The sequence below is a fragment of the Cicer arietinum genome, chromosome 1 (genome assembly GCF_000331145.2).
Source record: "Cicer arietinum cultivar CDC Frontier isolate Library 1 chromosome 1, Cicar.CDCFrontier_v2.0, whole genome shotgun sequence".
Lineage (NCBI taxonomy): Eukaryota > Viridiplantae > Streptophyta > Magnoliopsida > Fabales > Fabaceae > Cicer > Cicer arietinum.
The window spans coordinates 1345614-1364248 of NC_021160.2; the positions used below are offsets into that span (position 1 = coordinate 1345614).

General features: G+C 26.8%; 2 protein-coding genes across 3 annotated transcripts; one reads left to right on the forward strand and one right to left on the reverse strand.

The window, feature by feature from the left end:
- The first annotated feature begins 8322 nt into the window (after positions 1–8322).
- Positions 8323–11027, forward strand: LOC101499189 (U3 small nucleolar RNA-associated protein 18 homolog). Of its 2 annotated transcripts, XM_073364512.1 has the most exons (3): positions 8370–8468; positions 8862–9047; positions 9158–11027. In XM_073364512.1, exon 3 carries the CDS (start codon positions 9173–9175, stop codon positions 10841–10843), a length of 1671 nt encoding a protein of 556 aa, XP_073220613.1. In that variant the 5' UTR covers positions 8370–8468; positions 8862–9047; positions 9158–9172; the 3' UTR covers positions 10844–11027. The 2 variants fall into 2 exon arrangements, with proteins under 2 accessions (XP_004485620.1, XP_073220613.1); XM_004485563.4 differs by lacking the exon at positions 8862–9047 and having other exon boundaries at positions 8323–8468.
- Positions 11028–12119: 1092 nt separating this feature from the next.
- LOC101499511 (probable cinnamyl alcohol dehydrogenase 1) lies at positions 12120–15364 on the reverse strand. Its single transcript, XM_004485565.4, has 7 exons — positions 15237–15364; positions 14560–14663; positions 13787–13900; positions 13462–13692; positions 12824–13109; positions 12555–12705; positions 12120–12445 (listed from the first exon to the last, which is right to left on the reverse strand). The coding sequence occupies exons 2-7, from the start codon at positions 14646–14648 to the stop codon at positions 12249–12251; spliced, it is 1068 nt and encodes a 355-aa protein (XP_004485622.1). The 5' UTR covers positions 14649–14663; positions 15237–15364; the 3' UTR covers positions 12120–12248.
- Between the last annotated feature and the right edge of the window lie 3271 nt (positions 15365–18635).

The following is an 18635-nucleotide window of genomic DNA, read 5'->3' on the forward strand; positions in this document are numbered from 1 at the left end:
CCAAACCTTTCGAATATGATTTTTTTTTTTAATAGTTGACAATCAGAAACTTACTTATAACGGCAAAATATTTGATTCAAAATAGTATCTAATGTGCAATGTATGTGTTGAATTAAAATTTAAGGATAATTTAAAATTATTTTAAAGAATTTTTTTTAAATATTATAAAGATATTATGAATTTAAAACTCCACCGTCCTAATACTTTTCTATGTTTAGTGTATGGATATGTTTTGATGATAAACTCTTTAAAAATAATTATTTATTTAATGAAAAAACTAACATATTATATATATATATATATACTGTTTTTTTAATTGAGTAACAGAAAAATAATTATAAAAAAATTCAAAATCGTGTTTGTACGAATAATGAATGTAGAATAGAATATTTAAAAATGAATTTTATCAATGAAATGTTATTTTATTTATTTTTTTTACATAAGGAAATATTGTTATTAAACAAAAATTGTTAAGGGATGGTTTTTCCTTTTAAATTAGGATTAAATTAGTAAATATCGTATTTTTATATATTTTTCTTTACTCAATTATTATATTAATTTCTAAAAATAATGACCAAACAAGCCATTTTAAATTTTCTATACAAAGTTTTTTCCCTTATATTTTTAAATTTTATTACTATTTGATTAATATTTTTATTCTAATTTTGATCAAATCATGTTTCGAATTTATAAAACAATGTGTTAAAGGATTGTTTGATTCGAAAATAAGACAAATAGTTAATATTGTTCTCACACAATTTCATAAAAGGCATAAGACTTGTTTGTGCCTTGGTCATTATATTACTACTGGTGATAATCATTTGTATTTATTGTTATTTATGCTTAAAAATAAATGTGTCTTAATATTGAAACTACGTTTCGCAAAAACAAATTTATAATGATATTTAAATATGAGAATAGACTATTTTTAAATCCTAATTATTTAAATAGATGATACCCATCCCAACCGATAAAAATCATTATTATTATTTTTAAAATTAATATTATTTATGTGTTATCTTTATATATGAGTAACAGAAAAATAATTATAAAAAAATTCAAAATCGTGTTTGTACGAATAATGAATGTAGAATAGAATATTTAAAAATGAATTTTATCAATGAAATGTTATTTTATTTATTTTTTTTACATAAGGAAATATTGTTATTAAACAAAAATTGTTAAGGGATGGTTTTTCCTTTTAAATTAGGATTAAATTAGTAAATATCGTATTTTTATATATTTTTCTTTACTCAATTATTATATTAATTTCTAAAAATAATGACCAAACAAGCCATTTTAAATTTTCTATACAAAGTTTTTTCCCTTATATTTTTAAATTTTATTACTATTTGATTAATATTTTTATTCTAATTTTGATCAAATCATGTTTCGAATTTATAAAACAATGTGTTAAAGGATTGTTTGATTCGAAAATAAGACAAATAGTTAATATTGTTCTCACACAATTTCATAAAAGGCATAAGACTTGTTTGTGCCTTGGTCATTATATTACTACTGGTGATAATCATTTGTATTTATTGTTATTTATGCTTAAAAATAAATGTGTCTTAATATTGAAACTACGTTTCGCAAAAACAAATTTATAATGATATTTAAATATGAGAATAGACTATTTTTAAATCCTAATTATTTAAATAGATGATACCCATCCCAACCGATAAAAATCATTATTATTATTTTTAAAATTAATATTATTTATGTGTTATCTTTATATATATATAAAGTTTAGAAACGTTAATTGTTTATTTGTTATCATTATATATATATTATGATTAAATATAAGTTTGTTTGGGATGATTTGTTTAAGAGATAATAATTGATACTTTTTTTTTTAAGAAAAAATCTATTCTTTTAAACAAAAAATCATTTTTTAGGATTCAAATAGTGTTTGTTTCAAAATTTTTTAAAATTATTTTGTTAGAAAAATTATTTTTTATTTAATATATATATATATATTGGTATTGGTATGTGAATAATAAATATCGTACAACATCATGTAAATTGGTATGTGGTATAGACAGAGTATCACGATTGATATGTGTATGAGGATTTTTTTTATTAAGACCCAATTTTTACTTATAGTTTATTTTTCATGAGAGTTTAAAGGGTATTTGTTTAAGATTTTTTAAAAATTAATTTGTTAGAAAAATAATTGATTTACTTAGAGATAAAAATGAGACATGAAGATTGTTGCATTGCAAACTTGTTGGTTATTATTTTATTAGTCTGGTATGGCCTAACATATTCCCACCTATCTATCCAATGTGATTGATTTCTAAATGGCTTTTATAAATAAATAGAAAAGGAGAACAATTTTTTCTTTGTACAAAAAGAAAATATTTTTATGTGCTTTTATAAATTAAAAAAAAATAGAGAATAATTTTTTCTTTGTACAAAAAGAAAATATTTGTATGTTTTATATTAAAATATTGTTCTTAAATTCTAATTTTAATAAAATGTTCGGATCGAACATAATATTTTATAGGTGATTTTCTGATAATAATTATAGTATATCATCTATATTAAAAAAAAAAAAAAACAAAGTAGTCAAGGAGTTTTTTTCTTTTCTTTTCAATTTTATCCACACCTCCAATTGTAAGGGAGAATGTCTTGGTATTCATAGTTTGTTTGAAATATAAGAAAATATAATCGATGATTAGTCATTTATCATTTGAGCAAAATCAATTGGTTAAATTGGGGCCATATAAATCGGTAAGAGACTTGAATCTCTTAAGCAATTAGTTCACGGTCGGCCCAAGGCTAAAGTACTAAAATAATCACTTTAAGCCTTAAATTAAATTAAAAATTTACTTAATAAAAATACTTTCAAAAATATTATTTGGTTGATAAAAAAAACTATCATCTTATCATATTTTTAAATATAAAATTAATAAAATCTTATCGAAAATTAATATTATCTCAACAAATAATAAATTGATTGACTTAATTAGCAATAAAAAAATTATATAAAATAGTTTATATTAATTTAATAAATTATTTTTATTCTAAAATATCTAAAAAAATATTAATTTTACTAAAATGCCATTATATAATTTAAAATTTTTCATAATAAAATTCACTTTAACTCATCTTATTTCTTGATTCGATCTTAAAATAATTAAGAGTTAATCTTGAATTCTTACATATAGAGAAATTTTGATTGAAATTAGAGAATTCATCATATGCGTCTCACAAAATTTTGAACGAAGATTGACCGCCGCAAATTTAATGATAAAAACTTCGTAGAGAAAAAAAATTTAATGATTATTTTTTTTTAAAATCACAAATATAAATTATGAATTTCTTTATAGTCATCTATACTACACATCGAAATAAAATTTTAACTTTTCTATACAAATGTTTTCTTTCACAATTTTAGAACTCATTTTTGTTGCGTAAAAAATTACAACTCATTTTTATTCCCTTACAATTAATATAGCATACATGAGTCCAAAAAAATTAATAGCATATATGTGCATTGTGTTTGTATCGTATTACTTATTCGATACAATTGAAAATTAAGTATTTTAGTATTTTATAATTAAATTATCAATTGTTGAATAATATATTTATAAGAAGGAGTTTGATTATATTTTATATTTAATAATATTAATTTTTAGTTTTATCTTTTAATTCTATTTTGAAATGACATTCTTTGTATGTAACTAAAATTTTAATTTTAATTATAGAAATAATTTATTTAATTATTTTGATCAAAATCGAATAGATAAATGTAACATAATTCTTAATTTAGTCAACTTTAATAAATATTATACTAATATTCACGTTGATAAATTAGAGAAAATTATTGATTGAGATATTCATATAGTACTAATACATATTTTTTTTTTTTTAATAATACCGTATAACTTGTTTTGTATGGTTATTATAAATATAAGTATTTATATTCGATATTTTGTAATATACATTGCAATCAAATGTATTTTTATAGAAATTTAACATCATATACTATTGATCCCATATTATTATTAATAAGTTCACACATGAAATAAAATTATAATCAATATCAAAAATGAATAATAATTAATTATTTTAAATATTTATATCATTAATTTTATTGTAACTTCTAAAGTGAATAGTTCAACTTGTTTGAATTACATACGATTATAATAACTAATTACTAAATTGAGTGTTTCAAAAAATAAATTATTTTATGTTTTACCATGAGAAAATTTTCAACACATAAGATACAAATAAAAATATTTTCAATTTAAACTAAGAGTAAAACAATATATTGTTAAGTTGAATATCTTATACTTGATTCGAATTGTTGTGTAAGCTAATTATGATTGAATTTATCATTTCTTTTAAGAACAAAAAAATAATATACTAGACGTAGACATATAATATATTCATATTATGATATACCGATAAAATATTTGTAGAGATGATACTTTAATTACATTAAATATATCATTTTGTTTACAACAAATGAATATTTTAGTGAAGTAACACATTGAAATTTTTTATTTAAAAACTATCAATTTTTTTTTTTTGGGTGTAGTATAAATAAAAGTATAACAAAATTGAGATGAACATTAATAAGTAAACACATATAAAGAGATTGCACTAAAACATGTTTTAGCCATTGCAAATAACTAAATGAATTCATAAATTTTTTGAAGTTTAGTTCACTATATTGTGGCCGATCCGACTCCTTCGTTAGATATTTTATTTTGTTTATTATTTTATACAAATATATATATAATTTTACATCATAAAAAAATTGTATTTATTCTTATAAGTGAAAACTAACATGTACTTTATAGTTTATACGAGTCAATTACACTAGTTAATATATGAATATGAATTTTGATTTATTTATTATGTAAAATTGTTTGAATCTGAAAACATACCAAAATTTTCATTAAATATATATTATAATATGAATTGTAATTTTATAGCTAGGAAATAGTTATAAATATAATATCCATTATCTAAGATAGTATTTCATACATTGAACCAAAATATCAAAATACAAGTCCTTGTTAAAAGAAGGTAGTTGTTTATATAATAAGATACTAATCAAGAATACATGAACCTATTATGAGACAAAAAGTTACGTGATCTAAAAATTAATAAGATGATAAGTTTTTTCTGTTCTATATGAATCGTTTTCTTTAAACTATCAATATGATTTGTCAAAGTATCAAATATGATTTGTTTTCTTTAAGGTATCAAAATGATCCAATTCATATATTTTGGTTGATTTATGAACTTAGTAAGAACATTTACAATGGGAGTGTTTTCCCTATTTAGCTAGTGCTAAATAGATATCATCATTTCATAAAATAGGTAACTAACATATTAGATATCATCGTAATTATATACATTAAAGATATAATCAATCTTGAGTAATAAATTACATATCATCGGTTTAATGGTCTTCTATCTCGACAATTTTTTAAAATATAATATAACAATTATATATCATCAATTTAATGGTTTTCTATCTCGATAATTTCTTAAGATATAATATAATAAATTGTATTAAAATATATTAATATTATTAAAAAATAATAATATAAAACTGTGGGTGAAATCTATTTCATAAGAAAAGAGTAAAGTCCATTTTAGTGCTTGAACAAAAATGTAAGATTCAATTTAGTTTGAAAAAGATAAAAAATAAAGATCATTTTTTATTTCTGACAAAAATAGATGGGACAGATTAATCTTTATTTTCTTTACACTATATTTAATTGATGAAAGAAATAAAAGAAAATGAAAACGAGAGAAAAATAATAATATTTGATTTGACAATAAAAAATTGTTACTCTCATAATCCATAGATTCTTAAAAAGTTTTTAAAATTTAAATATAAAAGATATTTAATGTTAAATAAATGTATAAATTAAATATATTTTTAATCTTTATAAAATGTTATTTTTTTTTTGGTTTTTAAATAATTTTCTTCAAAATTTAATCCCTACAATATTTTTGTCAAAAATTTTAATCTCTTAATTCATTAATTTTCACCATTAATTGGATGCACCACTCTCAATATCGTCGTGTACAATTCTAAGGTTTGGAATTAGTTTCATGATATATCTGGAACCATGATAATGCTATTGAATTGGGAATTTGAATTTTATTTATCTTAAAATCTTCGATCTCAATATTTAATATCATTTCAATTATAAATAATAAAATTGTAATTAAACTAATGGAAAAATATCGGTTAATAAATTATAAATCTTTCACATCGTGGAAAAAAATTACATCAGAAGTGTCACATGGACTTTTATTAGCCACCTAAGTTAAGTTTTAATAGCTACAATCAAAGTGTTGACGAAAGATATTTTAGAAATAAAAAATGAAAAAAGTATTATATAGGAACTACAAATTAAATTTTGAAATTTGATATAAGTTCAAAACATATTTAACGCTCAATAAATAAAATTATAAAGTATTTTAATAAAAAAAGGTAGTAATAAATGTGACCAAGTTGGAAACCAGTAAAAAATTGTCTTATATATTCATTAAAAAATTTATTTTAGTTTTTATCTCTCTATTTTTATTAATTCACAAAATTGGTGTCTCTATTTTAAAAGTAGACAATTATGATTCTCAGTCATATTTTTGAAGTAAAAATTATGATTATTTAACATATTTTTCTTTCTAGAAAAGATCATAGTGTTTAATTTTAGCTTTCAATATTGTTCAAATTTACGTTTTAATAAGTTTGATTTGGATGTGAACGTTTTATCGATTGTACTATTTTATAAAATAATGATGATTTGGAGGTAATGCATTAAGATTCAGGCATTGATTGAATTGAAGTTATGAACTGATTTCTAACTCCTCTCATCTTACCCATAATTGTAGTATGGTTTCTTCGAGAAGACTATTGTTTAGAATATAACAACAACAAAAAAAAAATATTTTTCATTTGTTAGTCCTAGTTTTTCTTCTTATAGAAAATATCACTGTGTCTATTTTTTTTTTGTCAATTTTTATATTTTCGTAAATTTGTTTTGGATGTGAATATAATTGTACTATTTTACAAAATAATAACGATTTAGAGATAATCCGTAAAAATTTGGGTGATTAATTGAATCGAAGTTTAACTCTTTTCATCTTTATTCTCTCCAATTCACCACAAATCTAGAGAAGATAGTTTCTAGAAAAAATTGTGACAAAAGAATGTTTGCAAGCACCAATAGATTTGATAATGAAGATAGCATATTTTTATATCAAATACACCCTAAAGAATTTTATGTGAGCAAAAGACATTAACCACACGACTGGAAAATTCAAAGTTATAATAGGGTGTTTTTTTTTTCATGTTGTTGTAATCAATTTTATTCAAAATGTGTAAATGGTTAAATTTAAGGAGGGTTTTTGCACAAGGGTGGAATAGAGAAGAAAAAGTAATATCAGTCTCGATTATCTTTCGCACAGAAAGCATGTTTACAATTGTTTTAAAAATATAAACCGCCAACATCTTGAAAGCAAAATACTATGTTGCTTTAAATGGCAGAAAAATAATGTGTAAGTGTGATATGCCAAGGGATAGACAAAATTTGAATATAGTATGGTAAGGTTGATTGAAATTAGGTGAATTTATTTAATTTAACGGTTAAATTGAATGGTAGAATGGTGAAAAACTTAATTGAACTTTATATATAAGTCACTTTAAATATATTTATAATTTTTTTTTGACTTAATTGCAGTTTTGGCCCTTCTATTTGAGTTAAATTGTGAAAGTAGTCATCTCATTTTTTCTCCCCAATTTTGGTCCCTCAAACAGAATTTTGGTCCAAAACTTGATAAATTTTCATTTTTTAAAGCCATATTACACCATTTATGATCATAGATTTCAGGTACAATTGTTGCATATGAGATCTTGAGGCATGATGTGACTCAAATAAATGCAAAAAAAATAAAATTTCATCAAGTTTTGGGTCAAAATTATGTTTGAGGGACCCAAATTGAGGAGAAATAAAATGGAATAACAATTTTCGCGATTCAACTAAAATAAGGGATCAAAACTACAATTAAGTTTTTTTTTTTTTTTTTTTTTAATATTGTATTCGTTGTGTTTACAAATTGTAATTAATTGTCACTATAAACTAATTTACTCATATTGTATGCAGTCATTAATCTATTTTTTATTTTGTCAAACATTAATCTGATTTTGTAACGTAAAGCTTTTCAATATTTCGTTTGCTTTTTTAAAGAAATACTTTGTTTAGGTTAAAAAAAATGTAGTTTTCTGTTTTTTATTTTTATTTTAACTTTATAGCTTAGAAAGCCCATTTGTAGAAAAACGAAGGAAGGCCCAAGCCCAATAGAAGAACAAATCCAATATCTAATTGCAAAACCCTTCTTCTCTATGCTCTTCACACTTTCTCTCTCTGACCTAAAACCCTTCGACTCAGCCACCATCTTCGTGAAGTGTTTTTTTCGCGATTATTATTAAGGTATTTCTCTGCCACACTTTCATTCTTTGTTTCTTCTTCATGTTTATCAATTTCAAATTGCTGAATTTCACTCATATGCTTTTTCATTACCAAAAATAATTAGGGTTGGGTTACCATTGATATAGGTAGAAATTATATTTAAAACCAACAATTTATGTATTATAGTGTAATTTCGTATTCAGGTGTTGCTTTAATGCTTTCCAGTGTTCACTGTTCAAGCTGAATGCTCCGCAAATGATTAAATTTTTTATGATTTGAAATTTATGTATGAAACGAAATAAATTAAATTCAAGCTTTTTATATGACTGTATTAATTTATGTTACTCATCATTTGATTTCACCAATCACTCTGTTATCCATTTATGATTGCATATTTTTTTTTTCATTTTGAAGTTCTATCCTAGTGAGCTCTGTAGCACAGACACCTCTTATCGAAGGTGTGTCCCGTTATCTGGCACCGACACAACACCAACATCTTGATTACATTCAATTAATTCATTCTCTCAAATTATTATCGGTGTCGGCCTGTCAGTGTCGTGTGCAATGTTTATGTTAATATCTGTGCTTCATAGCTAGTGAGTGAGTATGTTGCTTGTTATTCTCATATTATATTTCAGTTTTCAACTGTCATGTTGGATTAGATGGTCATGGTAGATTTAATCTGAATTCTACTTTTATTTGTTTTTCAGGTTTGCTTGTAAAATATGAGTTTAATATCTCAAAATGCTCGCCCTAAAATTGAGACGAAAAGGGAGGATGATGTTCAAGAAAAAGAGGTTGAAGATGGGAAAGAGGGTGATGTTGATACCCTTGAAGTGAAAAAGAGGAAGCGAGATGGGAAGGGAGAACAGTTGGCGACGGAACAAGTCAAAGAAATGAAAAGGCTGGAGAACTTTTTGTTTGGGTCTCTGTATTCTCCTCTTGAATTTGGCAAGGGGGATAATAATGAAGTCGAAGCTGAGACTGATGCAAAGGCTTCTGATTTGTTTTTCACGGACCGTTCAGCAGATAGTGTCATCTCTGTTTACCAAGAAGATGCTGATTTCTCGGATGGAAGTTGCGATGATGATGATGCTTTGAAAAGAAAGCCAGTGTGGGTGGATGAGGAAGAAGAAAAAGTCACTGTAAACATAGCCAAGGTCAACAGATTAAGGAAGTTGAGGAAGGAAGAGGATGAGAATGTGATATCTGGTTCAGAGTATGTGTCAAGATTGAGGGCTCAACATGTAAAGCTCAACCGAGGAACTGACTGGGCGCAGCTTGATTCAGGGTCAAAAATTGATGATTCTTCTGATGATGAGTTGACAGATGATGAAAATAAAGCTGTTGTGAGCCGAGGTTATGAGGATGTGGATGATATTCTCAGAACAAATGAAGACCTGGTTGTGAAGAGTAGCTCAAAACTGTTGCCAGGACATATTGAATACTCGAGACTTGTAGATGCAAATATACAGGATCCATCTAATGGTCCCATAAATTCGGTTCAGTTTCATCGAAATGGTCAGCTCCTTCTCGCTACTGGATTAGACAAGAAGCTTAGATTTTTTCAAATTGATGGAAAACGGAATACCAAAATTCAAAGCATCTTCCTTGAAGATTGCCCCATTCGAAAAGCATCTTTCTTGCCCGATGGGTCTCAGGTGATTCTATCAGGAAGAAGGAAGTTCTTTTATAGTCTTGATTTGGTTAAGGCTAGAGTTGATAAAATTGGTCCTCTGTTGGGTAGGGAAGAGAAGAGTTTGGAATTTTTTGAGGTCTCTCCTGATTCTCAAATGATAGCCTTTGTGGGTAATGAAGGTTATATTTTACTGGTTTCAACAAAATCAAAGCAATTAGTCGGTACTCTGAAGATGAACGGAACAGTTCGTTCGTTAGCTTTTACTGAGGATGGACAAAAGTTGTTGAGCGCTGGTGGTGATGGTCATGTTTACCATTGGGATCTGAGAACAAGGACTTGTATGCACAAAGGTGTAGATGAAGGCTGCATTAACAGCACAGCCCTTTGTACTTCTCCATTAGGGACACATTTTGCAGCTGGTTCAGACAGTGGGGTTGTGAACATTTACAATAGAGAGGAATTTCTTGGAGGGAAGAGAAAGCCTATCAAGACCATTGACAATCTGACTGCTAAAGTGGATTTCATGAAATTCAACCATGACTCTCAAATACTAGCAATCTGTTCAAGCATGAAAAAAAGCAGTTTGAAATTAATACACGTCCCATCTTATACTGTGTTCTCTAACTGGCCGGCGCCGAATACGAGCCTTCATTATCCCCGTTGTATTGATTTTAGTCCAGGTGGTGGTTTTATGGCTGTAGGAAATGCTTCAGGCAAAGTGTTATTGTATAAGTTGCACCATTATCACCATGCCTAAGGTATTCGAAATACTGGCAGGGTTTTTGTGACATTTTTTTGTTGGGTCTGTTGTGGAATTTTTGAGACTTAGAGTTGTATTTTATCATTATAATTTATCAACATTATTGATGAAGCTTCATGTTTCTGCTTCAAAATTGAAGTAACCAAAGCTTCACGTGTTGTCTTATACTAGTATTTTCTTACACCTGACTCTACTTGGATATGAAATGCACTTACTTTTGATATATAGGCACCCCCTTCCCCCCAATCCATTAATGATGAGTCGTTGCGACAACCCGGCGTTTACCAACTATTTTTTAGTTTGATAATTTCTTTACTAAAACAATTATGTTGTCAACTACTAACTTGTAGTTGGTGTGTTTGTGATAAGAAATTCTAACATCTTGAGCAAGTTGGTTGGTTCTAATCCCCACTCTATCTTGATAAGAAACCAAGACTCATGTTATGTGCCAAAGACTTGACACTGCTAATGATGCTAGATATTTGATATCAATAATATGCTTATCAAAAAATCTATGTGGTCTACTAAATGAAACCATTACTAATAAATATTTTTAATTAATGTTTTTAAAAATTGAACCATCCTATCTCAATGATTTAATCGAAAATAAACACCTTTGAAGTAATTTATGTAAATTCTAAAGTGGTTGACAAATTTCTTGATAGAATTAATCACCCAATCATGATCGAATGATTTTTTATTTTATCAATTTAATGAATAATTTGAAGTTTAAATTTTAAGTTTAATGAACCAGTGTATGTCATCATTATTTATATTAATTAAATCATAACTGAAAAATGGATGAAGTAGTATTATTTGAAATCATCGACAATGACTAAGACTTTACTTATTTGTTCGTTAAATTTTTATTGGAAAAATGGAGTTATGTTGATGTTGGTGGTTTGATCTTCAATCATGCTACCTTTTGCCCCATAGGCTGATGCTTACATCCCCAATGTATACTAAAAATTTAAAAAGAGAAAAAAAGCATAGAAGACAAAAGGCATATTAGTTGATGCACATGCATTCATTTACAAACACTTATTACTAATTCCTCAAATATTAATTTATATAGTTCTTTGAGCTGTGAACCTGTTTAATTCTTTCTTATAATCCAACTCACTCATTCCTGTGAACCTGTTTAATTCTTTCCTCAAATTCATTTTTATAATCCAACTCATTTAAATTTTTTTCAACTGAAAAAGACTACTACAAACGGACATCTAATGTTCCAATTTATGTCCCTCTCAAGAGTTTTATTCGCATTACAAGATATATGAAATTTGAATAATCTATATATCTGGCAATGATTATTGAACGCTGACTATTTTCCTTTGCTTCCAGTATGTATACATCAAACAAGGTTGTCTTTCCATGTCTAACTTCATATATTTCTGCTATTCTACTTGAGGGAGTTTTCAATATCTATTACAAACCGATATTTTACGTCCTTATTTATGACCCTATCAAGAGCTTCATTCGAGTACCCGATTGGAATCAGTTCTATATCTGGGTAAATCCCTTTTGCAGCACAGAAGTCAACCATCTCCTGTATTTCTTTAGTACCACCTGTAACACTTCCGGCAACAGTTCTCGATCCTGTCAAAAAAATTAACGTTATTTACTGTTCCAGTGCTACAACGAACACATTACATAAACGAAAAACCGGTCATTCCAACAAAACTTCTATACTTTAAAAGAAACATACCTAAAATAAGGTTTGCAGGGCTGAATTTGACTTCACTTGGGAACCCAACTAAAACAAGAACACCAGATATCTTCAACAGTGACATGTAAGGATCAAACGGGTGATCACCCGAAGCCGTGTCAATTATAAAATCCAAAGATTTAGCCAACGCCTGCGTAGAAATCACCATCAATTTTGATAAAAAAATAGAAGCACAAGTCATCGGTATCAGTATACAAAACACGGTTCGAAGAAAATGGTATTGGATAGATGCTTTATGTAATACTTACCGCCATCTCTTCTTGATTAGATGAAACAACAAAATTGTCTGCACCAAGCAGGCTCAGCGCTTCCTCTTTCTTGGACTCGCTAGAGCTGAAAACTGTTACACGCAAACCAAATGCCTTCCCAAATTTTACTGCCATATGACCGAGGCCACCGAGACCAACCACTCCTAGAGACTTACCAGGTTGATTCATCTTATGGCGCATCATGGGAGAATAAACTGTGATACCAGCACAAAGCAAAGGCCCTGCTGAAGCCAAAGGATAGCTTTTAGGTATCATGAAGCAATACCTGCATATGCAAAATCATATATAAATATGAAGTTATTGACTGGGGCTACAACCTCCCTTTGATATGAAATCAATAAGAGTTTAATGGTGATGCACAATCAGCGTAAATTAGTTTTACACTAACATCTAATGAGAATTCGTCGTATTGCCACATAAGATCACTTTGTAATTGCATTATAAAAATAACTGTAAAATACAAAATTCTGATCAGAAATTAGTGTAGAATCCGTTTACACTGTTAGTGTATATCTCATTTTCTCATCAAAAAGTATTTTTAGTTCTTTTAGGAAAAGAAGGCCTCATAAAAATTCAGTAGTTGACAAAACCATAACCAAATCATCTATTAAGTTTACCTTTCATGTACTACAATGGAAGTGGAGTATCCTCCTTTTGTAATTGTACCATCAAAATCAACACCATTAAAAGTGTAAACCGATCCCTTGACACAATGAATTTCGAGTCTATCGTTACAATACTCACAATCCCTGCACGAGTTGATGTAGGTCCCCACTCCAACATGGTCACCAACCTTGAAACTGTGGACATTGGAACCAACCTTTGCCACAACTCCAGCAATCTCATGTCTGATAAGAAAAAAAAGAAGAAAAACACAGATAGATTAGCTTATGTATATAGTATTTTCACACATACATACAGCAAGAAAAGGTAATCACTTACCCAGGCACAACAGGGTACTTTGAATCCCCATGTTTATTCCTCGTCCAAACTACATCAGCATAACAAACGCCACAGTGTGTAATTTTAATGTAAACATCTTCACTTCCAAGAGCCCTTAGCAATCATCATTATCATATAGTCAATATTTTATGTTAAGAAAATTGAAAAAATGAAAATAGGTCTGCAAGTCATACATAACAATACATACATACATTCTTAAATGTATGCATTGATATGAATGTGTAGCATCAAACTAAGAACTTGTTAGGTTCCTGGACCAAGGAATTGGCCAGAAAGACAGCAACCTAAACAGACTCCTAACTGACATATTAACTACATCCTAAACTAATTACAATTTAATCCTTTTTAATAGGACTTCCCCCCTTTCTCTTAACATAGACTTTAAGCTGCTTATCCCTAGGAACATGCTCATTAGGATCAGCCAAAGGTCTAACAGAACTGCAATAACTAGTAACTTATGGTGGTTAGGTTGTCTAGTGAAAATAAAAAGAAAATGACATTTTGTTTAAAACAATTACTCCAACCTACAAAGTGGAATGAGAGATATGTAGACCTAACATATTATATTAAAGGTGTATCAAATGTCTAACACGTGTTGGTGTTTGATACCGATACAATACTAATACATGTAGCTACATTTAATTATTTACAATTTATTAAAACTATTATCGGTGTCTACATATCAATGTGAGTGTCATGTTCAATGCTCGTGTTTGTGTCGGTACTTAATAGAGAGGACATAAAATCTATACCTGCGATTGAATTTGTAAGGTGATAGAACTCCAGATGCATCTCTAGCTGCCCATCCAAGGCAATCTTCACCGACACTTTCGGAACTCATAGTTTTTCAACCTCACTATAATAACATAATTAGTCCACAGTATACTTTGATGTTTCATTTCATGTAATTTATAAATAAATCAAACAAGTTATGGTGGGAAGAAGAGAGTGACATACTTCTATAGAGTCATAGACTTGGAAAAATGTTCAAAATAACAGATTCATATAAGAAAAATATAGCCCCAAAAAATCAATATCAAAGGTGTAGATGAGATAATTATTTAATTTTTGTACACAATTGTAAATCAAAAGGCTCAGAGTAATAAATCATGTACTAACATTAATAGAAAAACAGACCAGAGTACGAGACCATAGATCATAAGCAGATCAAATCATAGATCCGACAAAGAAATATGAGCAATTCAGAAACAGAATACGACAAACTCATGAAATCATAAAATAAATAAATCAACAGAGAATTATTTAAACAAAAAAAAAAAAGATTTGTGAAATTGGATTAAAATTGAAAAAGGTGAAAAGATGAGATAATGTTGGTGTTGAATGTGGTAGGTATGGAGAAGAATGAAGAGTTTGACAATAGCAATGGTTTAATATAGAAGAGAGAATGAAATAACAGAAACAGAGTTACCTTTGTTTGTAAAGGATAGACGGAGAGGAGAGGAAGAAAAGAAAACGGTATATAGTATATAGTAGTATACCTTCTCCAACGCTTAGTAGCTACTAGCTAGCTAACAAATAGATTGTATTTGTTAGGACTTAGGGATAGGGAAATAATCTCTTAGGGACATGTATTTTTAATATTAAAAAATAAATGTGGCTAAAATGTAATAAAGTAAACTTACAAGACTTGTTTGGTAATCGTTATTTTTCAGTTTATAGTTAATATTTTTCTTTTAATTCTACATTGTAAATAAAATCATTTTTTATCTTTTAAATTTTATTTAATATAATTTAAATAAACCATTTATGAAATTCAAAATTTTTAAAAACTTAATAAAAATATTTTAAAGCAAATAATTTATTTATTATAATAAAAAAAAACAAACTATCTAATAAATAAATAAAATATCAAATTATAAATAGTTTATTTATTATAATTTTAAATTATTTATAAATAAGTCAAAATTTTAAAATAATTAATATTTTAAGGTAAATAATTTATTTATTTTAATTTAAAATAAAAAATAGATAAATAAATAAAAAGTATATCAAATTGACAAATTTTAAATTAACAAAAAATAAATTTAAAATTACTACTTTTAAAATGTCCTAAGCATTAATTGATAAATTTTATTTTAAATTAAAAATTTCCTTTATACCATTTTTCATTTTAAATTAATTCAACCGCTAATTTTACTATATAATTTAATTAAGTTAACAGCTATCATAAGCTATAATCTATGTTTTGCTTTTGAATTTCTTATGATATGTTTTCTATGTTTTGTATGTGCACACGATCATCAAAAAAACCCAATTGTTTATGGACTTATTATAACGATATTATTACAACACAATGGTGATGGTGAAAAGACACATCAAACTTCAAGAATTTGAGAAGGATCGTGTAATTTCTTTTTCTTCAATAGTCAAATATTTTTTTCTAAGTTTCAACATTCAAATCAACAACAAAAAAAGAGCAAAGTTGTTTCTAAGGAGGTTGCAAGGAGGTTGCAATTTCGTCTTTGTTAGCTTTTGTCCATAAAAATAATGTATGATTAAAAAAAAATTATTATTTATAGTCTAATGGGAATTGCAGCTTATATATCCATAAAATAAGAGATAAATTAGTAAAATTCATGTTTTTCAACTAATATATTTTCGTCGTTTCATATTCTTTTGGCCAATATTTTTCAAGAATTTATTTTTTATTTTTTCAAACTAAAAATATAAAAATAGATTTCAGCTTGCAGAAATATTAGAGATAAAGTTAATTTAATATTAGTTAGGATACACAAATAGTTACTCTTATTATCTTCTCTATTTTCTTTTGGACTCATATATAAATAGAGTAATTGACCAATTAATCAAGTTATCAATACATGAAATATCAAGGAATAACCTTGTTATAACATGTAAAATTGAAAAGGGTCGATCATCGCATTCATTTTCAAGGCTGCATTACTGCATATAAGGACCTTACTAGCATACAACCTAAAACATCCATCCATTCTTAGAAGTGAGCAGCAAAGTTTGCTAGACAAGAGGAGTTATCCCTTGCTTTTTTCTTAATCACTTAGTACTTATTTAGGAAAAAAAGAATTTAAAAAAAAATCATGAGTTCAATATTTTTAGTATATCTATAAATTCTAAATATAATATTTAAATACATATAACAAAAAAAAAAAACATAGAAGTTCAGTACAAAACACAATTGGAGCTTATCACATAAAAATATAAGAGTCACTTAAAAAAATATTAAGCTCAAATAATTTAAGAAAAAAACATTTTTTCACTCTAAAGTTAATTTGAAAGTATAAAAAATATAATTTTTTATGTCGTCTAGAAATATACTTTTAAGACACTTGTGATTTTAAAAAATTATGTAATAGAAAAAGAAGCTCTTTAAAAATATTCAAATAAATGAGTTAGCTAGATCTATACATGCAAACTCACAACCCACTAACAAATTTTTGGTTTAGATTGATTGGGCCAAAAATAACCTTGCTCTTTGTTTTGTAAAGTCATCTCATCGGTCTACTCCAGGGCAATCCATTGGGTTTGGCCCTATTTGACATCCCTTAATTAAATCGTCAATATCTATATCCGAAAAAAAAAATAAAAAATTCAATGTCTAACGTTTTTAACTTTTCATATAAAAAATAAATCATCTTACATGGTACATATTATTCTATGAAGAACGACAAATTGAACCAACCTAAAACTTAGCACCTACGAATCAACAATATTAGCTAGGCCAAGTTAGACAGCTAGGACGGCTTACGAGGGCATCTCTAAAAACAGTTTTTATTTTGTTGACAAAATTAAAACAAAAGCTGAAAGAAGAAAATTTTACTCGACACACAAAGTTTTGAATAACTCTTCCACTCTCCATTCAATTTTTTTTTTTTTTTTAAATATAAAGCTTTCTCACTACCATGTGATAATATTCCATATGTGTTATGAAAAAAATACAATTTAAACTTGTAAGAATACAAAAACTGTCACGCTTTTAAATATTAATTGTGTTTCGAAAATTTTAATTTAAATTTGTTGATATATAAACTTCTCTCATTTTTACGAAATTCTAGACGTGTTATGGAAATCTAACTTTAGTTTTTTAGAATACAAATTTTATATAAAACAATTCTTCAACTTTTTATGTTATTAGTAATATTGAAGAATAATTTATAGATGTTTGTAAGCGCATAAGTATAATCATGCAAGTGGAAGCATATTTTTTCTGAAAAAGTGACTAGGCTTAGCCACAAACTCATGTTTTTGTTGTCATTTTTTTCAATTGTCATGTGATATTAACCGTTAAAGTTCACCTTCTATATATAAATAAAAATTGAGTCTAACAAAATGAACTAATTTCTTATATAATAAATCACACTTTATCTCTCGACTGTAAAAAATAATTATATTTAGTATTTAATAATATCTTGAATAAGAACACCTTCATTGATGGGAATATGTGGAAAATACACCCTACACCTAGCATGGAATGCACATAGTTAGGAGATCCAACAACATTATATAGTTGGGTTATTATAAAGTTCAAAGACTAAAATGATTGATTTCATTTCTTCGAGAACTATTATTTTTCATATTGATTTATATAGGTAAAAGTTCATCTATTTTCCATATTTTCATTTATTTATGTCGTATTTGGGTATCCCATTGGGTTTGAGAACCCTTTTGCCATTTTCTATATATGAAACATTTAGGGTACATGATCTTATTCCATATTTTGAAGGAAAAGTTCATCCTTTGTATTTTGTGTTTATATATATATATATATATACACGAATGATGGTGGATTCAAAAAATTTACATAATGGGGCAAGTAGGGGCGGGGGGAAAGAGA